This window comes from Galeopterus variegatus, unplaced genomic scaffold, assembly GCF_000696425.1.
Source record: "Galeopterus variegatus unplaced genomic scaffold, G_variegatus-3.0.2 Scaffold755, whole genome shotgun sequence".
NCBI lineage: Eukaryota > Metazoa > Chordata > Mammalia > Dermoptera > Cynocephalidae > Galeopterus > Galeopterus variegatus.
Genome location: NW_007726866.1, coordinates 14773 through 36068, shown reverse-complemented (window position 1 = coordinate 36068; position 21296 = coordinate 14773). Strand labels below are relative to the sequence as shown.

General features: G+C 39.2%; 1 protein-coding gene across 1 annotated transcript in view; it reads right to left on the bottom strand.

The window, feature by feature from the left end:
* The window catches only part of PDIA6 (protein disulfide isomerase family A, member 6), a 31894-nt gene that overhangs the window by 4461 nt on the left and 6137 nt on the right, over positions 1-21296 (bottom strand). Inside the window, exons 2-11 of the mRNA XM_008572128.1 lie at positions 15064-15205; positions 11187-11244; positions 10604-10730; positions 7338-7444; positions 5198-5328; positions 4562-4676; positions 3905-4045; positions 3048-3132; positions 2850-2922; positions 1361-1519 (exon numbers count right to left, since the gene is read on the bottom strand). Of these exons, the coding sequence (XP_008570350.1) occupies positions 1361-1519; positions 2850-2922; positions 3048-3132; positions 3905-4045; positions 4562-4676; positions 5198-5328; positions 7338-7444; positions 10604-10730; positions 11187-11244; positions 15064-15205 (1138 nt within the window). The remainder of the gene's footprint in view (positions 1-1360; positions 1520-2849; positions 2923-3047; positions 3133-3904; positions 4046-4561; positions 4677-5197; positions 5329-7337; positions 7445-10603; positions 10731-11186; positions 11245-15063; positions 15206-21296) is intronic.

Genomic DNA, 21296 nt, shown 5'->3' with positions numbered 1-21296 from the left:
TTTTTTTTTTTTTTTTTTTTTTTTTTTTCCGTGTCCGGCAACGGGATCGCAACCCTCGGTGTTGCCCCCGCGCCTCGCTCAGCCAGTGAGCGGGAACCGGTCTGTATGTGGGATCCGAACCCTCGGGCGGGAGCGCCGCCACGCCTCCCAAGCGGCGCACTTATCCAGTGCGCCACCGGGCCGGCCCTACAACAAACCTTTTAACCTTTCCCCCAAATTATTATTAAGTCATGATATACCTCACAATCTATATGGTCTTAAAAACAGCTAGCATGTAGATGTTTAACTCTGTCCCCGGTACCACACTGAACATTTCCTGGTGACTTCTCTCTTTCAATTCTCTAACAGTCCTACAGGAAGTACTATTAGTATCCCATTTAAAAAACAGGAAAGAGAGGTGCAGGGAAGCTATGTGATTTGCCCAAAGTCAGACAGTGGGGAGGGAAGGAGCCAGGGTCTGCACTCGGGCAGAGGTTGCAGATGTTGACCTCTCGGCTCCTCCTCCACACCTCCCCCTCACTCTAGATTGGCACTCAAGGCAGAGCTGAGATGTGACCTCGAGCGTCTAACTCTGGAGCCTCTACCCTGTACTTCACACAGTACAGTCCCTAAACTTCCTCTGCATCAAATACGGAGGTTGGAAGCAGAAGTAATATAGACTTTCAAACTTTATTCTTACATTCATTATTCATCATAACCCTCTAAACTACCTTTGGTATGCTGAATATCTTTCATATGGCAGTTGAGAAATGAACAAGGTTGAAAGCAAGAATTGAGAAACAAAATCTCTTCAGGTCAATGCCTTGTATGTGCCTAAAAGATGATTAAGTCAGTTTTAGGATGAGTTAAACAGCAGGAGAGAGCTCTATAAATTGGCCTTTGAGTCTGAGAACCTATCATGTTGTTTGCACATGGTTGGAGTAACCTAAGGAAGTACATTCATTTTCAAATAACTACATTCCAAAGCCAAGTGCCCAGAAATGGAAACCACATTTTCACAGATCAGCAGTATAAAGCATAGCAGGGCAGGAAGGGGTGAGACAGGCTGCCTCTGCCTGTATGAGACCTTTATGAGATGGAGAAAGAGCCCAGTGCTGGGTGCACAGAACGGCATGCAGCATGGCTGAGGACAGCAAAGAATTCTCCTTATCCACCATGTGGAATACTTCCACGGAAAAAAGAACAGAGTACAGGAAGATGATTTGAAAGCTCTAATTTATAAACATTGAATTCTCTGACATTTTAAATCCAAAATAATTCCATTTATTGCCTGGTTTATGTACACCTTGTTTCAAACCAAAAACCACAACAGAACCAAATACACAAAATAAAAAAACAACTCAAGAAAACAAGAATTTACCTGAGAAACTCATTAATGCCTTGCTCACTGAAAGAGCCTTTTAGCAAAGCAAACTTCATCTTGCGGGCATTGATGGCAGCCATGGCGGGGTATCCAAACCCTCCGATCCCCAACGCATTCTCAAGTTCATTCTGGGCTCCAGCTTCTGTCCATAGCCACCTAGAAAAGCAGACTGACTTTTAGGGCAAAGATATCTTTTAAACTAGTTAGAATCTAACTAGTAGATCTTAAAGAACAAAAGATTATACTTCAAATATTTTGTGAAATGAGTGTATAAATATATCTAAAACAAAAGATGAGTTTTAAAAATAATGTAACGTAGATGTGCTCTTAAGTAACCACAGTTCCTCACTTAAGTTCCCTAAACCCTCACTCCAGAAGTATCCCAAAGGGATTGGTCTATGTATAAGACAGTTTTGTCCCCAGTCGCCAAAATACTGTCCACTAAGCTACATGAATTTTCCTTTTTTACCAGAAATCCCACCAACATCATTTGGGTTATCATGCATATTCTTGCATTTTGTAGGCATGTAATAAATATTTGTTGAACTAATGGAGGAGGAGCAAAGTTATCGTGAAAGGGACAGCAGGGGACACTAGGTACCTGGGGAAAGCAATGGATAGTGAGGATGAGAAGCAAAAAAATAAATGGGAAGGATATAGAGACATTTTAAAAATGTGCCCAGATCTAGCCCTCACTCAGAAGAGTGTAAGGAAACATTTTTGTTTCCTCTTCCTTCATGTAGCCTTCAAGGCTGTGCTAGAATTCAGCTATATTACTTACTTACTTCATTTATTGGCAGCTGGCTGGTACAGGGATTGAACCCTGGACCTTGGCGTTGTCAGTATCACGCTCTAACCAACTGAGCTAACTGGCCAGCCCTAGGCTATATTACTAATTAAGTGTTTGCTTGCTAGCCTGGAGCCCCAACCACCATTTAAAATATGATTCCTATGAGAAAAATGCATGCTGTGTGTTTTATAAGAACTGTGTATTACTTTTTTTCCAAGATGAAAATTACTTTTATATTTGAAATAAAAACACATGGCAGAGTGAACACAGGAACACATCCTACAGAAAACACGGAAGGAACTACTTTCTATACTCTGCTATCAAATGACACTGAGATGATAAGTTCAATAACTTTTTTTTTTGACCGGTAAGGGGATAGCAACCCTCGGCACAGTGTGGTCAGCACCATGTTCAGCCAGTGAGCGCACCGGCCATCCCTATGTAGGATCCAAACCCGCAGCCTCAGCACTACCAGCGCCGCACTCTCCTGAGTGAGCCACAAGGCCGGCCCAAATAACTTTTTTTTTTGACCGGTAAGGGGATAGCAACCCTCGGCACAGTGTGGTCAGCACCACGTTCAGCCAGTGAGCGCACCGGCCATCCCTATGTAGGATCCAAACTCGCAGCCTCAGCACTACCAGCGCCGCACTCTCCTGAGTGAGCCACAAGGCCGGCCCAATAAGTTCAATAACTTACCCCCACATTTTCTTTTTGTATTTGTCTGCCAGCTTCAGAAGAACTTCCAAATAAGAATTTCTGCCTGCAGCTCCTGATTTAAACAGATAAATTTTTAAAAGGTGAAAACAAAGGAGTCCACAAAATTAATCTACTAAGGAAGTGTTCTCAGAGCACCCACCATAGACCTAAATGGAAAAGAGTTTCTGTTTGCCCTACCAGTATCAAGGATGTGGGGCAGCACAGCCACCACACAGAGCTGATGCTCCTCACATGTCCTCTTGACAATGTCCTCATTGATTATCTGTGAGACCAAGAAGACAAAGGGTGAATGGGAGGCTGCATGGCACAACATCCAAAGGCAAGCTTGAAAAAAAAAGACTTAGCAACATCATTTCCATTAAAGAGACAGACAGACTTCTCCCAAATAATACTTCCCTGTATAGAAACACCAACAATAAACACTCTGTAAAAGAAGATCTGCATTTATTCCTTAGCCTTCTGTCTGTGGTGGTGAGGCATTAGCATACATACACAGTCTCTGAAATCACAATGCCTAGGCACAGCCTGATTCTGCCACTTCCTTGTTTAGAAAGATTATACTTACATGCATTATATATTTATATAAGCTTCAGGTTTTCTGTGCCTCAATTTCCTCATATGTAAAATGGAGATAAAAATTGTACCTAAATCTCAGTGTTCATATGAGAATTAAGTGAGAAAAATCTACATAAAAGCACCAGAATAGTGCCTGTTACATGGTTAGATGCTCAATAAATGTTAGTGATTATTCCGAGAACGATAAGGCAAAGAATGACTGAATTCACAATACTTTTAAGAAGTTTAGGTATACTTTTGCTCACAGTGCAATTATTTTAGTGCTAAAAGTCATGAGAAGGAGAAATTAATCACAATTTTTTCCATTTGAAAGTACAAAAGCACTTTAAGGAGAGTATTTAAAAAAAGAAGGAAAAAGCCTAATTTGAACAAATAAAAAGAGTGTCATTACTGCTTTAATGTCCCTCACTAGCAGACTGGAAAAGCTTTCCTTACTACAAATGGTTGAAGTGGTTTACCTCAAGCAGCTCAGGAGGTGGGGCGTTATCAGAAAACAAATCAAGGGCCCGGGAAACTATGTCGGATCTTGTCCGTCCACCATCATAATCGACAGGAGACTCGCCCTTCTGAAATATCTTGATTGTAGGAAATCCCCTAATCTATTTTTTAAAAAACACAAAACACAGAATACAAAATCAAGTCAACATTTAATAAAAAATAACATGATCTTTCTGGTTTTTAAAACCATTTTACAGGTAATTTAATGTAATAATAACATTCCCCAGTCTGCACCGAGGTCAAAGGAATGACTCTGTTAATCAGGGAGTTCTAACAGTCTCACCACAAAGTTTAGCAAAATCTTATTCAAGCCCCAGGTATCCAATTAATAAAATGTTTCTACTCTAGAACAACTTTCAAAAGCCATGTGAACAACCTGTAAAGTCGTGGGCAAGCTGAGGCGTCACATTAAGTACACAATAGAAGTAGTGGGACAGTGGGAAAAAAAATCAACAGTCCTGAATTCCAGATTTATTAGTGACTTAATCTTTTCATTTACAAAATAGTTTAACATATCCCCTCCTGCCTCATAGGGAAGGCCTGGAATACCAGATGTAGTAACAGTTTTTAAAATTCTGTGTACTTCACACAGGAACAAGCCTTATAAATATACTCACCCCATATCGGCTGGCTAGAACCTGATTAACTGTGGCGTCCACAGCTGCCAGTTTCACTTTTCCTTTTGTTTGCTCTTTTACCTCTGTAGCTGCAGCAGCCCATTCTGGCTCTAAGCTATAGAAAAATATCAGCATTTTAAAAGTGTATTTTAACTAGGTCCACAAATACTGTAACTGATCTGTGCATTTCTGCTGCCCAATTCCCAGTTATGTCGCACTTATAGAAAAATATCAGCATTTTAAAAGTGTATTTTAACTAGGTCCACAAATACTGTAACTGACCTGTGCATTTCTGCTGCCCAATTCCCAGTTATGTCGCACTTGGAAAATATTCTGTTTGTAGCTCTATGACAGATATGATGCTACCCTTCACATTAGCTTCCCAGTCCCCAGTCCTTCACCTCACCCCACACCTTCCCCAAATGTGGACATAGCCAGCCCCCTGTTAATCTTCGAAAAAGCGACAGCGCAAACTCTTGGCACTACTGTCCATGTTTAACATTCATTTAGAGTCAGAGTTTCTCTGGAGGAGAGCTTGGAGATTATCTATGATCTAGTTCAGCTCTTTCAAAATGAGCTAGCTGAATAGACTAAAAGCAGTGTGACTGAACAGACCACGTGGTAGGAAGCACTTACTTTTTACAGTGTCCACACCAAGGAGCATAAAACTCAACCATCCAAACGTCTTCACTGTCAAGGACATTCTTATCAAAGTTGTCATCCGTTAGCTCAATCACGTCCTTCTTACTTGAACTATCACTTCTGCCCTGTCATTCATAACATTCAACATCAAACTACAACTTGACCAAAAAGAACACTATTCCTATTTCAAATACTGTGTGTATGTATATATAAAACGATCATTTCTATAACTTAATGAAGTCTTTGAGTTATTCTTGAGTGAATAAAATAGTAAAAACTGTTTTATTCAAGTTGGGGACATTCATTAATGTTATTATTTTAGTTTGGCAAACAGTCCTTATTTTCAAACAATTACCAATATATTCAGTATAACCTGTAACCTGTACCCGAAGTCTCCTACCTGCTATTTTTTTTTCTCAAAAATAACAGGTAAGTGGATCTTAACCCTTGACTTGGTGTTGTCAGCACCACGCTCTCCAAGTGAGCTAACCGGCCATCCCTATATAGGGATCCAAACCCGTGGCCTTGGTGTTATCAGCACCACACTCTCCCAAGTGAGCCACAGGCTGGCCTTCTACCTGCTATTTTTATTCAGAGAAATCTCAACATGGCTCCAAGAACTATCTTATAACACTGTTCTAAATGCAGACCCAAGCAGAGCTGCTGCTTCATCCCACGATGTTATACTTGACTAGTTACTACCTTTTTGCAGATACTGTCCTACCACTCTAAGAAACTAAAAATAACATTTAGTCTTTTTCTTTTTTCAAAGAATTTTCTTCAATACTAACCTAAGAAGCAGTCAGTATTGCTATACTGCTATCTGTTGCCAGGCTAAAAGCCACGGCAGGAGGTAAGGGGCAGGGACCAGGCAACTAACTATGCTCACTGAGTGTCTAAGTTTCAAATAAAAGGCAAGAGGAAGAAAGCTGTGGGTAAGCTCTAAGTCTGCATAAAGAAGCTAGTTTTATTGGTCTCCTAAAAAAGTGAAGGGCCACTATATGTATATAATGTACACTGTATACTGTGTAATTATACAATGTATATAATGTATGTATACACATACATGTATATCTTTGACTTAATGCCTTTTCACAAGAACATAGGAACATCATGGCTAAGCCTCACATTTCAGAGAAGGGAATCTAAAACACTAATCCATGGAACAGGAACTTCTATCTCTTTCTCTTCTTCTCTATCCATTTGTATAGAATCTTCCATGGACTTTGGGCTCACTGCCACAGACACAGGCCAAGAGTTTATCCAAACTGCATCACTGTTTGCCTAAAGAAAGCTGATCGAGAGGAGAACAGGCACACTTCTCTCCACTCTAAGATTAGGAACACCACGGGATCCCAGGTCTGGAGCTCTTTCTCTCTCTGGAGTCCAAACTCCTCTATTTCAACCCTGGGCCTAGGAAGCCTATCTGGAGGCCTGGTTCTTGGACTGCAGCTGTGATGAGATGCCCTGGGGCTGAATGGCTATGGCAACGGTGATTCTGAGGAGGCCAAAGGAATGTGCTGGGTGCCTGTTTCCCTCTGGGTGAATTGACCCATTCCCTATTATTATTAGTATTATTATTATTTTTTCTTGCTAGCTAGTATAGGGTTTGGTTACCAGCACCATGTTCTAACCAACTAAGCTAACCAGCCAGCACCTCCTGTTATTTTTAAATTAAAATTTGCCAATTAAAAATATTTTTTAAAAATATTTATTTATTTATTTTAATTTTTTAAAAAAGATGACCGGTGAGGGGATCTCAACCCTTGACTTGGTGTTGTCAGCACCATGCTCACCCAGTGAGCTAATTGGCCATCCCTACATAGGGATACAAACATGGGGCCTTGGTGTCATCAGCACCACACTCTCCTGAGTGAGCCACAGACCGGCCCCAATTAAAAATTTTTAAAAAGGGCTTGCATGGTGCTGGTAACACCAAGGTCAAGGGTTCAGATCCCCTTACTGGCCAGCCACCAAAAACAAAACAAAACAAAACAAAACAAAAAACCAAAACAACCCCTAAAAGATTAAAAATATTAAAAAGAACCAAAATTGTCTTCTACAAAAAGTCCACACACAGGATTCAAAATTATGACACACATTAAAAACCAACTTCATACTTGTACAGCCTTACTTGTTTTCCAGAACTATATCCCCCACTCCTTCCCCCGAGGCGATCCTTCACGAGCTGGCGCACAGCATTGAGCGCAGCATCTACAATGGCTTCACCAGTTCTGCCACCTGCAGGAAACAAAGGACAGTCAGGTGAATGGGTATGGGTGGTTCTCAGCTTAGCCTTCTGCATATGTGCCTCTCTGACACTGAAGACTTGTACCTGTACCTATCTGTCAGCTTCACCTGGTGTTAAACAGATCCAACAACACATGCACTTACTATACAGCACACTTTCTCCCCAGAATGCATTTTGCACTACACTTTACATGTGGAAAACCAATTCAGTTTTAGGTTACTGGTGTGAAAAACTCCTCCCTGTTCATCACCTATAAATACAATCTACTAATGAGAATAATTCACAAATGTTTACTGAATGTATAAGAAGCTTAACATCTAGCAGGGGAAATTTCCAGACAGAACTATTTCTATGAGATAGTGTACAGAAAAGACTGAAAAAGCAGGACATCAGGTGTCTTTGAAGCCAAGGAACTGGAAAGCAATCCAGTCCTTTTTTTTTTAATCTTGCTTAGAACACTGTTAAGCAGAACTTAATCCTAACACAAAAATTAACACACTTGCATTAAAACTCCACAAAGCAAGATGACAATAGCCTTTGGAAGTTTACCAAAAACAGTATGCTCAAGAAAAAGTCGGGGGCTAATTAAGTGACATAGAAGTACAGCGACAATATGTGTTATGAGGCTATCTCTAGAGTTCAAAGGCAAAACTCTAATAGAATTTCTTTAGGTTGTTTCATCTTTTTTTTTTTACCAAAAACAGTATGCTCAAGAAAAAGTCGGGGGCTAATTAAGTGACATAGAAGTACAGGGACAATATGTGTTATGAGGCTATCTCTAGAGTTCAAAGGCAAAACTCTAATAGAATTTCTTTAGGTTGTTTCATCTTTTTTTTGAGTTTTCTAAACTAACTGGTTAGAAAGATAACTTTTGAGAACACCTCTGACTTGACATTAGAAAGAAAATACACTACAGCAATACTCAGAATATGTTCAGATAATCTTGTATTGCCATCCCTGGTTTCTGTGGATTGGTATCCCCCAAACTTAGTCCCCACTGTGCCAGTATAAAGAGGGTGGGAAATCCTATTATGGTACTTAAAAGGTGGGAACTTGAAGAGGTGATTGTACTGTAGGACCATGTCATAGTGAATGGATTAATAATGGTGGTAAGAGGCATGGTTCCGAGTGCTTTGAAAGGAGAGCACTTGAGTCTCTCTGCTCTGACATTTTCTGCCATGTGAGACCCCTGCATCGCTGTAAAGAAACCACCAGAGAATACCCTCACCAAATGTGTTCCTTGAACTTTGGATGTAAGCAATAAATTTTGTTTTCTTACAAAGTACAGTTTCAGGTATTGTGGTATCAGCAAGAGAAATGGACCAATATACTGGTTGAGACTACCAAGTATGTCACTTCAAAACACAGAAGGCAAGACCTCAACATGAAAACAGACTTCTGCTCCTTATCTACATCAGATATCTCCATCTTCTGAACCAGTGTCCCTTCCCTTAATTTTTACCTGGAAATATGCCAAATGAAGAACTATACTAGAAAAAAAGGGAGAGTTTTCTCACTTTAGACCAGTGGTTGGCAAACTCTTTAAAGGGCCAGATGTAAATATTTTCAGCTTTGTGGGTCACACAGTCTACTGCAACTCATTACTCAATTCTGCTGTTCTAGTGTAAAAGTAGCCACAGAATATGCGTAAATGATGTACAGGTGTGCCTGTGTTCTGATAAACCTTATTTACAAAATCAGCAACAGCCTAAATGCTCTACACATTCAATTTTTACAAACCGGCAAAACTGTAACAATTTATTATTCCAAAGCAGAATAGCGGAGGTTTAGTTAGAAAATGAAACTAATCATGCCCTAGAACTTCAGAGCTGGGGAGTCAAGAACAGATATGCCTAAGGCCATTATTTCCAAGTATTCTGACCCCCAGCTTGGAGATGTACCATGTACACTGACATTTACCAAATATGAAGGCACTTCAAAAAGTTTGTGGAAAAATATAATCGAAATGAATTCTATGAATTTTTTGAAGTACCATACATATGCTATTTCAATTAAGCTTCTGGGTAGCCTAAAATAGGTTTTTCACATCCCCCTTTTTACAGAGAAGCAGCAAGTGCAGAGACTAAGGACTACTGAGTTATGAAGCCAATATGGTGAAGCAGCAGTTAACCCAGGGTGGGCTGCCTCCTCAGTACATACTCTACAGATGCTACACCGCCTTTGCCTTCCCTGTTCTCTATGAGCTGCACCCAGTGCAAGTCACCAAGTACAGACAAGACAACAACTCTTTGTTTTACTGTGATGATGATTCTCCTACCCAACCCCGCAAGCCTGTACTCTCACAAAGCAAAACCTAAGATGGTAAACATAGTTCAGTCACTTACATGCCCCATGTAACAAATGTTTTTAACAATATTATTAAATTAGCCATAATTTAAGCCATAAATACATTATGCCCAATACTTTCATTAGGACCATGGACCTGGCCCAATCTAGCAATTCTGATTATCTTAAATATGATAATGTTTGTGGTATCTTAAGTAACAGGACTACTTTATAAAACAACATTGTGACTGAAATAAAGTTAGTTTCAGGAGTCTGGAGCTGTAATTCTATCTTTAGTTGCCTCAGTGACTCATAGCAGACACAATCTACAAAACAGGGAGAATGTGTGGTACCTATCAATAGTTTTGGAGACTAAATAACAGCTTTAATATCCAAACACTATATATGTTTACAACGCACAAATATCCATGGGCAAAATACCCCACAGTAATATCAATAGACAGTTTAAATCGAGTTTCAAATTATAGGGTCTTCTTTTCCATAGTACCATGCTAGACCCTTCTCCTATAGTGAAGAGAAGAGATTAGAACCAAAAAACACTTGGAGACCTTTATCAAATATTAATTGTAATGAGAAAGGCAGGAGGACCACACAGAACATTATTATTACTCTATCACTGATAAGGCAGGGTAGGCCTAAGCTAGCATAAACAATAATAAAAAACCTTTTATCTATATGACACATTTTAAATCTCCAGAACAACTCAGAGGGGATAAGAATCACTCTATACCATTTATAAATAAGGAAAAAGAGGCTGAGAAATCTGCAAGTAGCAGGGCTAACAAGATATAGAATCTTAAGTTCTCTCCTACCAGGGGAATGGAGTAAGGAATAGTCCTTACCCTGATAATCTTCAGGTTTGTTTTTGTTAGATCCAAAAATCTTGATGGTAGGAAATCCCTGAACACCATATTGACCTCCTAGGGATTGATGTTTATCTGCATCAACTGCACCGACTTTTACAACATCCTATAGAAATATTAAAAAAAAATCTTATTTTTCTTTCAACTACAGCAAATTCCACAAGAACCCATCATCTGATGCGTGCAGACTCAGAGACGACTTAAAAACGGGCAAGGTGAAGTTTACACATAGAGTCAATGAGAGCTTTAGCCTTGAAAGCCAGAAGAGAATCTTAAATGGAACAATGGCTGAAATGCAAATCAACCCATGGAGGGAAAGCTGCAGCTCCCCAAATTAGCATGGCTGAGAGTAATTACGTCATTTCTTCTTATCCGGAAAACAGAATGAACAAAAACAGGTAACATAAAAAGTGAAATGTGTAGTCTCCCATTGTCCCCTACATTATGTTGGCAACAGAACCAGCATTTGAACTTTGATATGCAAATGTTTCCTCTAGGACATTAAACCTATCTGCATATTTATTTAAACACACAGGTGAATGTGAACATTTTAGAAACTTACTTTTAATGCAGTTGCTGCTTTCTTCCATTCTGGTGTTAACCTTTGGCAGTGACCACACCTTTAGGGGAAGAAAATATAAATAGGGCAACAGTTGTGCCTTTGATCCTCAAAAAAAAAAAAAAAAAAAAAATCCATCAATGGTCTATTGAGTGAGATGAACTGGGGGTGGGGTCTTGCAAAAAAGACAAGCACTTATCAAACAGGATCAGTGACGTGAAGGATCTCACCACTTTATTTCTTATGACACTCATATTTTATATCAACCTAATAAAAAAGCTTCCAAACTACTGTCAAATTAAATCACATTTAAAGAGTTTAAATAAATTCTATCATTTGTAATTCAATACCTGAACGGGCCCTTCAGAATTTAACTGGTCCAGTGTGCCTTAATGTGTAGAGCTGTAAGACTAGGCTAAATGCAGATTCTTGGGCCCCATGAAATCAGAGTTCCTAGAGAAGAAACCTGCTAATAAGTTCCACCAGTGATTCTTAAACCTATTAAAGTTTGATATTCCCTAATCTAGCCCAACCTTTTCATTTTATAGATAAGGAAACTGACCGAGATCTCCTGTGCCCTGGCTAGCAAAAGCTGCTTCTGGAGTAAAAAACACATACAAGGGTACTTAAAAACTTCATGGAAAAACAGAATTGAAAGATAATACAGAACTTTCCATGAACTTTTTGAAGTACCCTAGTAAATAAACCCAAGTTAGTGAGCCTAACAAGTTGAAAAACATATGATGTGATACCACAGGACAGTGCTATGAAGGTGGTGTGTGTGTGTGTGAGAGAGAGAGAGAGAAAGGAGAGAAGACAAAAACATAAGGAAAACAACCTTAATCTTGCAGGTACTAATATTTAGAATAAAAATCACTAGGAAACACAACACAGGAAGGGCTTTTAAAAAATTACATACACACAAACCTGTTATGCTTCTACCATGCTGAGGTTGTAGGTAGCTATACTACTCACTTTCAGTGAATACCATCCATCGTATGCAGATAGCATAGTTTACTTCTACACGGGTGATTTGATGCATTTTTTTTTAACAAAGTAAATTCTCTTCTAATTAGGTCTCAAAGGACCTAATGAGCAAATGCCATGTGCCAGCACCATGATGAACACTTTTCGTAGAAGGTTTCATTTAATCAGCATAATGCTGAAGGTAGGCCCTGTTGCTATTTTTAATTTACAAATGATGAAACAGAGGCTGAGAAGAAATTCACCCAATACCAAACAGCCGTTCTCTGACCTGCCTGACATGTTTTTGATTCCAGATACCACATTCTTAATCACTATGTAATAACACCTTCCATAGGAACCTAAACTTAATTTCAATATTTGAAGTTAGGATCTTCCAGTGAAATGTCCTGAAATGCTGCTTCTACATATTTATATATATAGTATGTTTTGTTGCTTAGGAGATATACTTAGAAGTCCAGGAGTCAAATTTTTACAGGGTTTTGTGCCTCCTTAATTTCAGTTTAACTAAGAAAAGAGGACTCAAATCAGAGACCATCAGACCACATATCCTCTTCAATTTGAATGTTTGGCAGTTCTGATCTGCAGATAGATCAAACGCCACATCTTCATTTGGGGTCCAGACTCTCAAAGGACTGATGAAATGAAAATTTAGGGGCCTATGAACTTGGATGGAAAAAACTCTCTATTTTCAATTACTAACCCGTAATTGAAATTTAGAATTTCCTTCAATTATGAATATAAACAACATTCCACAGTTGATAAGTATTTGTGACTTTGTCATGAAATAAAATCACAGCTATTTCCACATCACCACTGTAGTTGTTGCAGGTATCTATCTTTAAATATCATCTATGCCCATCACTATTTCAGTACTACGGTAAATGTCAGACCTGCTGATGGATCCTGGTATTTACTGTCCTAGTAAAGTAGTACTATATTACCATTTCAAGATTTATTTTAACATTCTGACAACCATATTTCAATATTTTAGGTTTCCTTTGTGATCCTATATAGTTTACTTAATACACTTAAAACTTTAATTCTGAGAAGGAATCCAAGGTCTTCACCAGGCTACCAAAGGAGTCCAAGCACAAAAAGAGATTAAAATCGCCTGCTCTAATTAGACATTCTCTTACCCAGAACACTATGAAGTAACTAGTCCGATTTAATAATAATAATCATAACTAACTACCAGATCCAGATCCTGCCTTCTCAATTACACTGTCTGGGATAGTTTTAGAATGGGGTACTCATGTATTCTCTTGTATCGTAGCTCTCAGAAACAAGGTAAATTACTCATTCCATAAGTGATAAAAAAAAAATCATACTTGTAAAAATTGCATACAAAGGTATTCAACAATATAACAATTTGTACAATTATTATTTGTGCATTTACTAATAATGAGCTAACTCATACAGAATTAGCATTTAGATTTAACAAACAAAAAACACAGCAGCCTTTAAAAAATAGTAAAGGCATTAAGGTAAACAGGATTCACAATGTGGCAGCAAAAACTATTTAAAAAATTTTTTTAAACTTCAAAAAGAGGGTTTTTACCTCAATTTGCTACACTGAACATTAAGTGAAACAGTCCATGAGGACTGGTGTTTAGTTTTCAAAATTTAGTTTTATGGTCTTCCACAGGAAAAAAACTTAAATAAAGGAAAAACCTTCATCAGGCATACCCTAAAATGCACCCATTCAGGTTACAAGAATTTGACTGTAAGAATTTCATTTAATATTCCTTACTTAAGGTCACAAGGCATTGTTGACATTTAAAAAGGCTCCTTTGGATTTCAGATCACTATGCAGTTCATCTTCACACACACACAGTGAGCTGGGGTTCAGTTCTCCTCTTAGGGTACTTGTGGCCTGCTAGTTTACAGCAGAGACAGTCTACATTTTACATAGTTTCCATTGATTAGTCTCTACTTTTCTATTTGTTTTCTTGCATTAAAAGCTTTAACTACACAATGAGCGCAATACTTTATTTTGACTACATGTATTTATAATTTTCCACCATTAATTTCAATCAGGATTACATCTTTACCCCACAGGGATTTTTCCAGCAATGAATGTAAGGCAAGAGAATTTTTAAATTAAACCAGATTTTCTAATTATATATTTCAGGAAATAATCCTCTTCAAGAAACACAATAGAGTCAAATCACTGGTTCTTTCCTTTCCTCCACTCAAGACTTTCTTCGTAAAATCAGTTTCCCTTCCATCACCACCCCATTCACCTTATCATAAGGATAGACCTCCTTAAAAATTTAAGCTTTTGGGCCGGCCCAGTGGCGCACTGGGTAGTGCGCTTCTTCGTAAAATCAGTTTCCCTTCCATCACCACCCCATTCACCTTATCATAAGGATAGACCTTCTTAAAAATTTAAGCTTTTTTTCTTTCTTCTTTCTTGCAACAATTAACCTACTTCAAACACCCTTTTTTTTTTTTTTAAAAAAAAAACTGACTCAGTCTGCACGGCCTTTAATAGACTAGACATTTACCTCTCCTCTACTACTTCTTTTTTTTTTTTGTCTTTTTGTCTTTTTTCCGTGTCCGGCAACGGATCGCAACCCTCAGTGTTGCCCCCGTACCGGACCGGGGACCGGCAACGGGACCGCAAGCCTCGGTGTTGCTCCCGCGCCTCGCTCAGCCAGTGAGCGGGAACCGGTCTGTATATGGGATCCGAACCCTCGGACGGGAGCGCCGCTGCGCTTCCCAAGCGGTGCACTATCCAGTGCGCCACCGGGCCGGCCGACTCCTCTACTACTTCTAAATAAACAGTAAGCTACGTAAACAGGATGACTTAATAAAATCAGATTTTTATATAGTATTTTCCCCAATTTTATGAAGTACCATGAATAATCTACAACTATTTTATAATACTTACCATGGAGCATAGAATTCTACAAGCCACAAACTATCACTCTGAATAACTTCTTGGTTGAAATTTGATGGAGTTAATTCGATTACATCATCAGTAGAGGAATACAGACCATTCACTGCTAGAAAGAAGGTACAGCCCACCAGACCTGGAGTAACAACAAAAAGCATGCCATTAACATGACTGCTCATGCTCTAACAGGAAACTTTGGGCAACCACATTGACCTTTCCAACTGACCAAGGCCCTTCATATAGGAGGATGGCCTGGCCTTCGTCCCCTCTGCCCTCCTTGCTGCAGTTGGAGCCCCTGGAATTTCACTCCCACTGGCACAGCTCTGAGCAAGAAGGGAATAGACAGTCCCCATTCTCATTTCTTGAGCTGCATTGGAAATGAATTTCTTAGTTCTTAGTGCTTCTCATGTATGAACAACACCTTTATTCTTTACAACCACCCTATGAGGTAGTACTAATAGTACCATTTTATGGGTGAGGACAATGAAAAATTGGGAGGTTACCTCTAGCTATGTGACCTTGGGCAATCCACACAGTATTTATTCCTTGTGTCATTCAGATGCAATATTAGCACACTATATTTATTAAAACACTTTTTTTTGAAAGGAAAATAATTATTTGTCTCTTCCACTAGACTGTGACTCTAAGGGCAATGATTGTTTTTGTAAATATTTTTATGTCTACTAACACTATCCGTAGCACATTATTAGGCACTCACAATGTTATTGGATGAGCTTAAAAACAACGCTCATGTGAATGATGTTGTAAAGGCAGGAGGATACAGAGTCTATTGTATTAATAGCATAGCTTAGCTACGCTATGGATCAAATGTATTTGTGTTGGTTACTTTGGGAACTTAAATGTAAATTATAACAATTATATAGGAAAACATACTCTGAACTAATATTCTGAATTGGCAATACTATCTAGATTTCACTTCCTTTTAAATTTATATACATACATATATATATGTAATTTGTGTTTTCTAAAAAAGTTTGTTACCTCCAGAAACAATGCTAAATAACAGAAAATACTTGGCTTGTTTTTGACTTTAACAAAAATGTATTCCCATTTGCATGATGCTGGCTTTTGGGGTGAAACAGATATACTTAAGATGTTAAAAGAAATTTCTATCTATCTATTGTCATCATCTATGAAGATGATCATGTAATTTCTTTTAATCTGCTGAAAAGCGAATTATAAGTAAGACTGGCTCATCTCCTAAAGTAGTGTATATGTCATCTTAGTCACATTTTCATGTGCTTACTTTGTAAACAGATTTTGGGAGATTTCAAATGGAACTTTTTAGAACAACCCAATAATCCATTTCTTCTGGAAGGAGTGCACATGGATGTTAATGGTTCTACTGCTAAATCCTCCATCATACAGCACTTTCAATTTTCAAATCACTTTCAAATACATTAGACACTTGATTTTTCACAGCATTACTAACAAGAAAGCAGGAATTATCCCCATTTTGTAAAAGAAAAAAAAAGGCAGAAAGAGAGTAACGGCCCATCTACAGTTATACTATAAGCGGCAGGGCAGCCCTCTGACTCCTGTTTCCAGGCTTTTCGTGCTACACCGTGTTGTCTTTTTAGTGCTCAAGATAAAATGGTTCAGTACACCATGGGCATGAATAAACAATCATATTATTCAAGAATAATATGTATTTGAAGTACAGACATAGCTAATACTGTGAGAACTTATGAAATAAAACTGTGGACTTTACTAAGAGTGATGTGAAGCCACTAAAGAGTTATAATGCAGGGGGGGTATGATCAGATTTGCTTTCTAGAAGGAATATTTCAGCTACAATGAAATTCAGTAACAATGGATAGAGGGAATTATCAGGAGAGTGGTGTCACATAAACCAAGAGAAAAATGGAATGGGCAACAGTAACAAATACTACTCGGAGATAAAGTAGGAAAGACTGAAAATTGTCTATTGGATTTAATGACAAAGAAGTCACTGGACACCCTGGCAGTTGTGTTGGAGTTGTGAAAATAGGCAGCAGCTCATCTGCAGAGGACTGGAGAGAGTAGGAGGGAACAAGTTGAAGAGAACAATACAGATAAACCTTTAAACAAGTTTCATTATAAAGAACAGAAAAAGCAAGCAAATGGAGTACAAGGAAGGTTTCTTTTCAAAGATGGGAGTGATCCGGGCATGAAAGGAAGAAATACAATGAGAGAGGCTAAAAATACAGTACGGGGAATACCTGAAGAGAATGCCCAGAGTCAGAAAGAGAAGAGGAGGGAACACAGAGTCAGTGATGGAGTAGCCTTTGATAGGATGACTTTCTCTTCCATTTCAAGAGGTGGTAAAGGATGAGTGTCAATGGCTGTCCAATATGGTAGCCACTAGCCACATGTGACTACTCCGATCCGAGATGTGCCGTAAGTGTAAAAAGCACACTGAATTTCAAAGACTTGGTGAGGTCAAAAGATGTAAACTAATCTCACTAGTATTTTTCACATTAATCACATGTTGAAATGATTTTAGATATACTGGGTAAATATATATATATATACATATATATATATATATATTAAAATTAATCCCACATGCAGAACATTGAAACTAGACCCCTATCTCTCACCATACATAAAAAAATCAACCCAAAATGGAAGGACAAAATGGATTAAATACCTACATTTAAGACCCCAAACTATGAAACTATTAGAAGAAAACACAGGGGATATACTACATTAAATGGGAGTGGGCATGCTTTTTTGAGCGAGACTACAAAGGCAGAGGCAACTAAAGCAAAAATACACAAGTGGGATCACATCAAACTAAAAAGCTTCTGTGTAGCAAGGGACACTATCAACAAAGTGAAGAGACAATCTACAGAATGGGAAAAAGTGCTTGCAAACATCTGACAAGAGGTTAATATCCACAACATATAAAGAACTCAAATAACTCAATGGCAAAAAGTCAAATAATGCAATTAAAAAACAGAGGACCTGGGCCGAGCCCGTGGCGCACTCGGGAGAGTGCGGCGCTGGGAGCGCAGCAGCGTTCCCGCTGCGGGTTCGGATCCTATATAGGGATGACTGGTGTGCTCACAGCGCTCACTGGCTGAGCGCAGTGCGGCCGGTCTCAAAAAGGATAAAAACAACCCCCCCCCCCCCAAAAAAAAACAGAGGACCTGAATAGACATTTCTCAAAAGAAGACATACAAATGGCCAACAAGCACATAAAAAAATGCTCAAAATCACTAATCATTAGGGAAATGTAAATTAAAACCACAATGAGATATCACCTCATTGTGTTAGAATGGCTATTATCAACAAGACAGAAAATAACAAATGCTGGCAAGGATGCAGAAAAAAGGGAACCCTTCTCCATTGTTGGTTGGAAGGTAAATTGGTACAGACATTGTGGAGGCTCTGAGGAACAGCGTGGATGTTCCTCAGAGAACAAAAAATAAATCTACCTTACCACCCAACTATCCCGCTACTGGGTATATACCTAAAGGAAATAAAACCAATATATCAAAAAGAGGGCTGGCTGGTTAGCTCAGTTGATTATGGCACAGTTTTATGACACCAAGGTCAAGTAAGTGTTCAGGATCCCCATACAGGCCAGCTGCCAAAAAGAAAAAAATAGACACCTGCACTCCCATGTTCATTGCAAAGCTATTCACAACCTAAATATCCATCAGCGGATGAATAGATAAAAAACTGTGCTATATATACACAATGGAATACATTCAGATATAAAAAGAAATGATAGCCTATCGTTTGCAGCAACATGCATGGAACTGGAAACCATCATGTTAAGTGAAGTAAATCAGGCAAATCCTGCACAACTCACTTACATGTGGGGTCTTAAAAAAAGGGGGTTCTCACAGAAGTACTGAGTAGAATAAGGATGGTGGGGGGGGGAAGTGGTGGACTGATGGGTACAAAACTGCTAACCTACGTTTAAGTGAATCATTATTCAGTGTATGTATGTATTGAAACAACACACTGACACACTGCACCCCACAAAAACATACAATGTTAAAATTTAAAAAAAAAATTAATTTCACTTGTTTCTTTGTCTTTTTGAATGTGGCTAACTTGAAATCTTTAAATGACATAACTACATATAAAGTTTGCATTATATTTCTATTGGATGGTGATGCTCAATAATCTTTTCATTGATGTAGAAAAGGTTAAATATATTGTGAAATCTTCAATAATAGAAAAGCAAAAGAATGTTACAGACATTTGTCACATAAGTAATTACTGATTACTTATTATCTCTCCAATGTAACCATTTTCAATGGCTGAACCACGTTGCTAATCCACTACTGACTGAATTTTGACTGTTTCCAATTTTTCACTGTTAACTACCCAGCGATGAAGTCCTTAAACTTTCCCTCCTTTTCAAATGAATATGGCTGTTTCCTTAAGAGAAATTCTTACAAGGAAGATCAAGGGGTATGGCTAACACTTTCAGATATCTGTCCAACCACCCTCCAGAAACTGAGATTTTTACTTTTTGGGGGGAGGTGGGGAGAGAAAACTAACAATAACACTTACCAGGCACTGTTCTAAACATTTTACATATAAACTCATTTAGGAGCCCTATATGGGATGTACCATCATGCCCATTTTATTGACCAGGAAACTGAGAAACAGAACGGATAGCTTGCCTAAGGTCAAATAATTAGAAAGAGAAAAAACATGATTATGCAACCCAAATTTCTAACTAAAGGACTGGAGGTTGCAGTGGAGTAATCCCATGGAGCATTATTAGGTAGACTGTGGCAGGAGAATTAGGTTCTTTCACCTCTTTTGCCAATCGGGGACAGCAATAAAGAATGTACTCTTCTTGCTGTTAGAGGCAGGCAGGCTGGAGCCACTAATCAGGATGGACCATAATTTTTCACTTCAGGAATATGCTTCCTTTCCATAAAAGATGGTCATTACTACTGACACTCAGTGTAACACAGACGTTGGGTTATTATTTTCTAGAAATGGTGATAGACTTTTTGTCTGTCTTTAAATTTTGCTTAGTTCTCACTGGAGCCTCCCTTCATACATGGCTACCCAAGAAAATGTACTGATAATGAGGTTTGAGACCTAAATTCCTTATAAGGCAATGTGACCTAATAGGGTTAGAAGGAAATCAAACATACCAGTGAGAAACAACAGATAAAAGATGTATAAATTCTGACAGCATAAAAGTAGCCAATAACTAACTACTCCCCCTCTGAATCCCCAAGGAAAAACCTTGGAGTCATTTAAGATGACGAACTAGGTCAATGCTGACCAATAATGTTCTATTTCTAAAACTCAATCTCCATTCCACCCGGTGATAATGAGCACCAATGGGAAACTGGAACATCCGAGTGTCTAGAACCTATGTGAGCAGATGATTTTGCCATCTCTGGCTTCCCATTCCTCCACAGCCGTTAAGGATGCTATAAAGTCACATCATTTCTGTCCCACACCTGCTAGCAAGCGTGCATGGTCCCAGAGCAGTCATCTAAAATCCAAGAGGGTTCCCCAAAAGGCTGCCTACATTCATTTAAATAAAGAGTTAAGTGACAGAATCACAGACTCTTTCAGAGCCTAGCCTAAAACCACTCACGGGCAACTAAAGACTAAAATCTTTTTTCCTCATCTACTCTCTCTACAGTAATACGGCAAATATTTCTATCATGTCTAATCTAGTCAGACATGTACTGACTCATTAACCCTCAGAACCACCCTACGAAGTACTGTTTTCACCCCCTAAAAGGATGAACACTATTGAAAAAGCACTGGCACAGCGTGGCCAAGTAACTTGCTCCAGGTCACACAGCCCGTAAACGGGCGCGGGAGAGCCGGGACTCGAGTCCCCGAGGTGTGGACCCAGAGCCGGGCTAACGACTGTCAGAGCGTCTCGGCTGTGACCAGGGCTGTGACGGCCGGGAGCCTCAGCCTGGGAGCCGTGGTCTCTAAAACACACATTGGGTGATTCCTGCCTGTCTGGGTTCCACTTCGCTTCAAGGACTTTAACCACACTTAAAGCCCAGCCTATGGAAGACACTGTCCCCTTTCTGAGGCAGCTGTCAGCCCTTACTTCAGGACTGGGCTCTGAAAGTAAGAACTGCAGAACCAGGAGATCCGCACGCTCGAGCCCGAGAAGAGGCCCGGCACACTGTCCCCACCGCTCGCCCGCGCGCTCGCAGCCTCCCCCAGGCACCCGCCAGAGCCGCTCTCCGCCGCGCCCCCGGCCCCGCTCC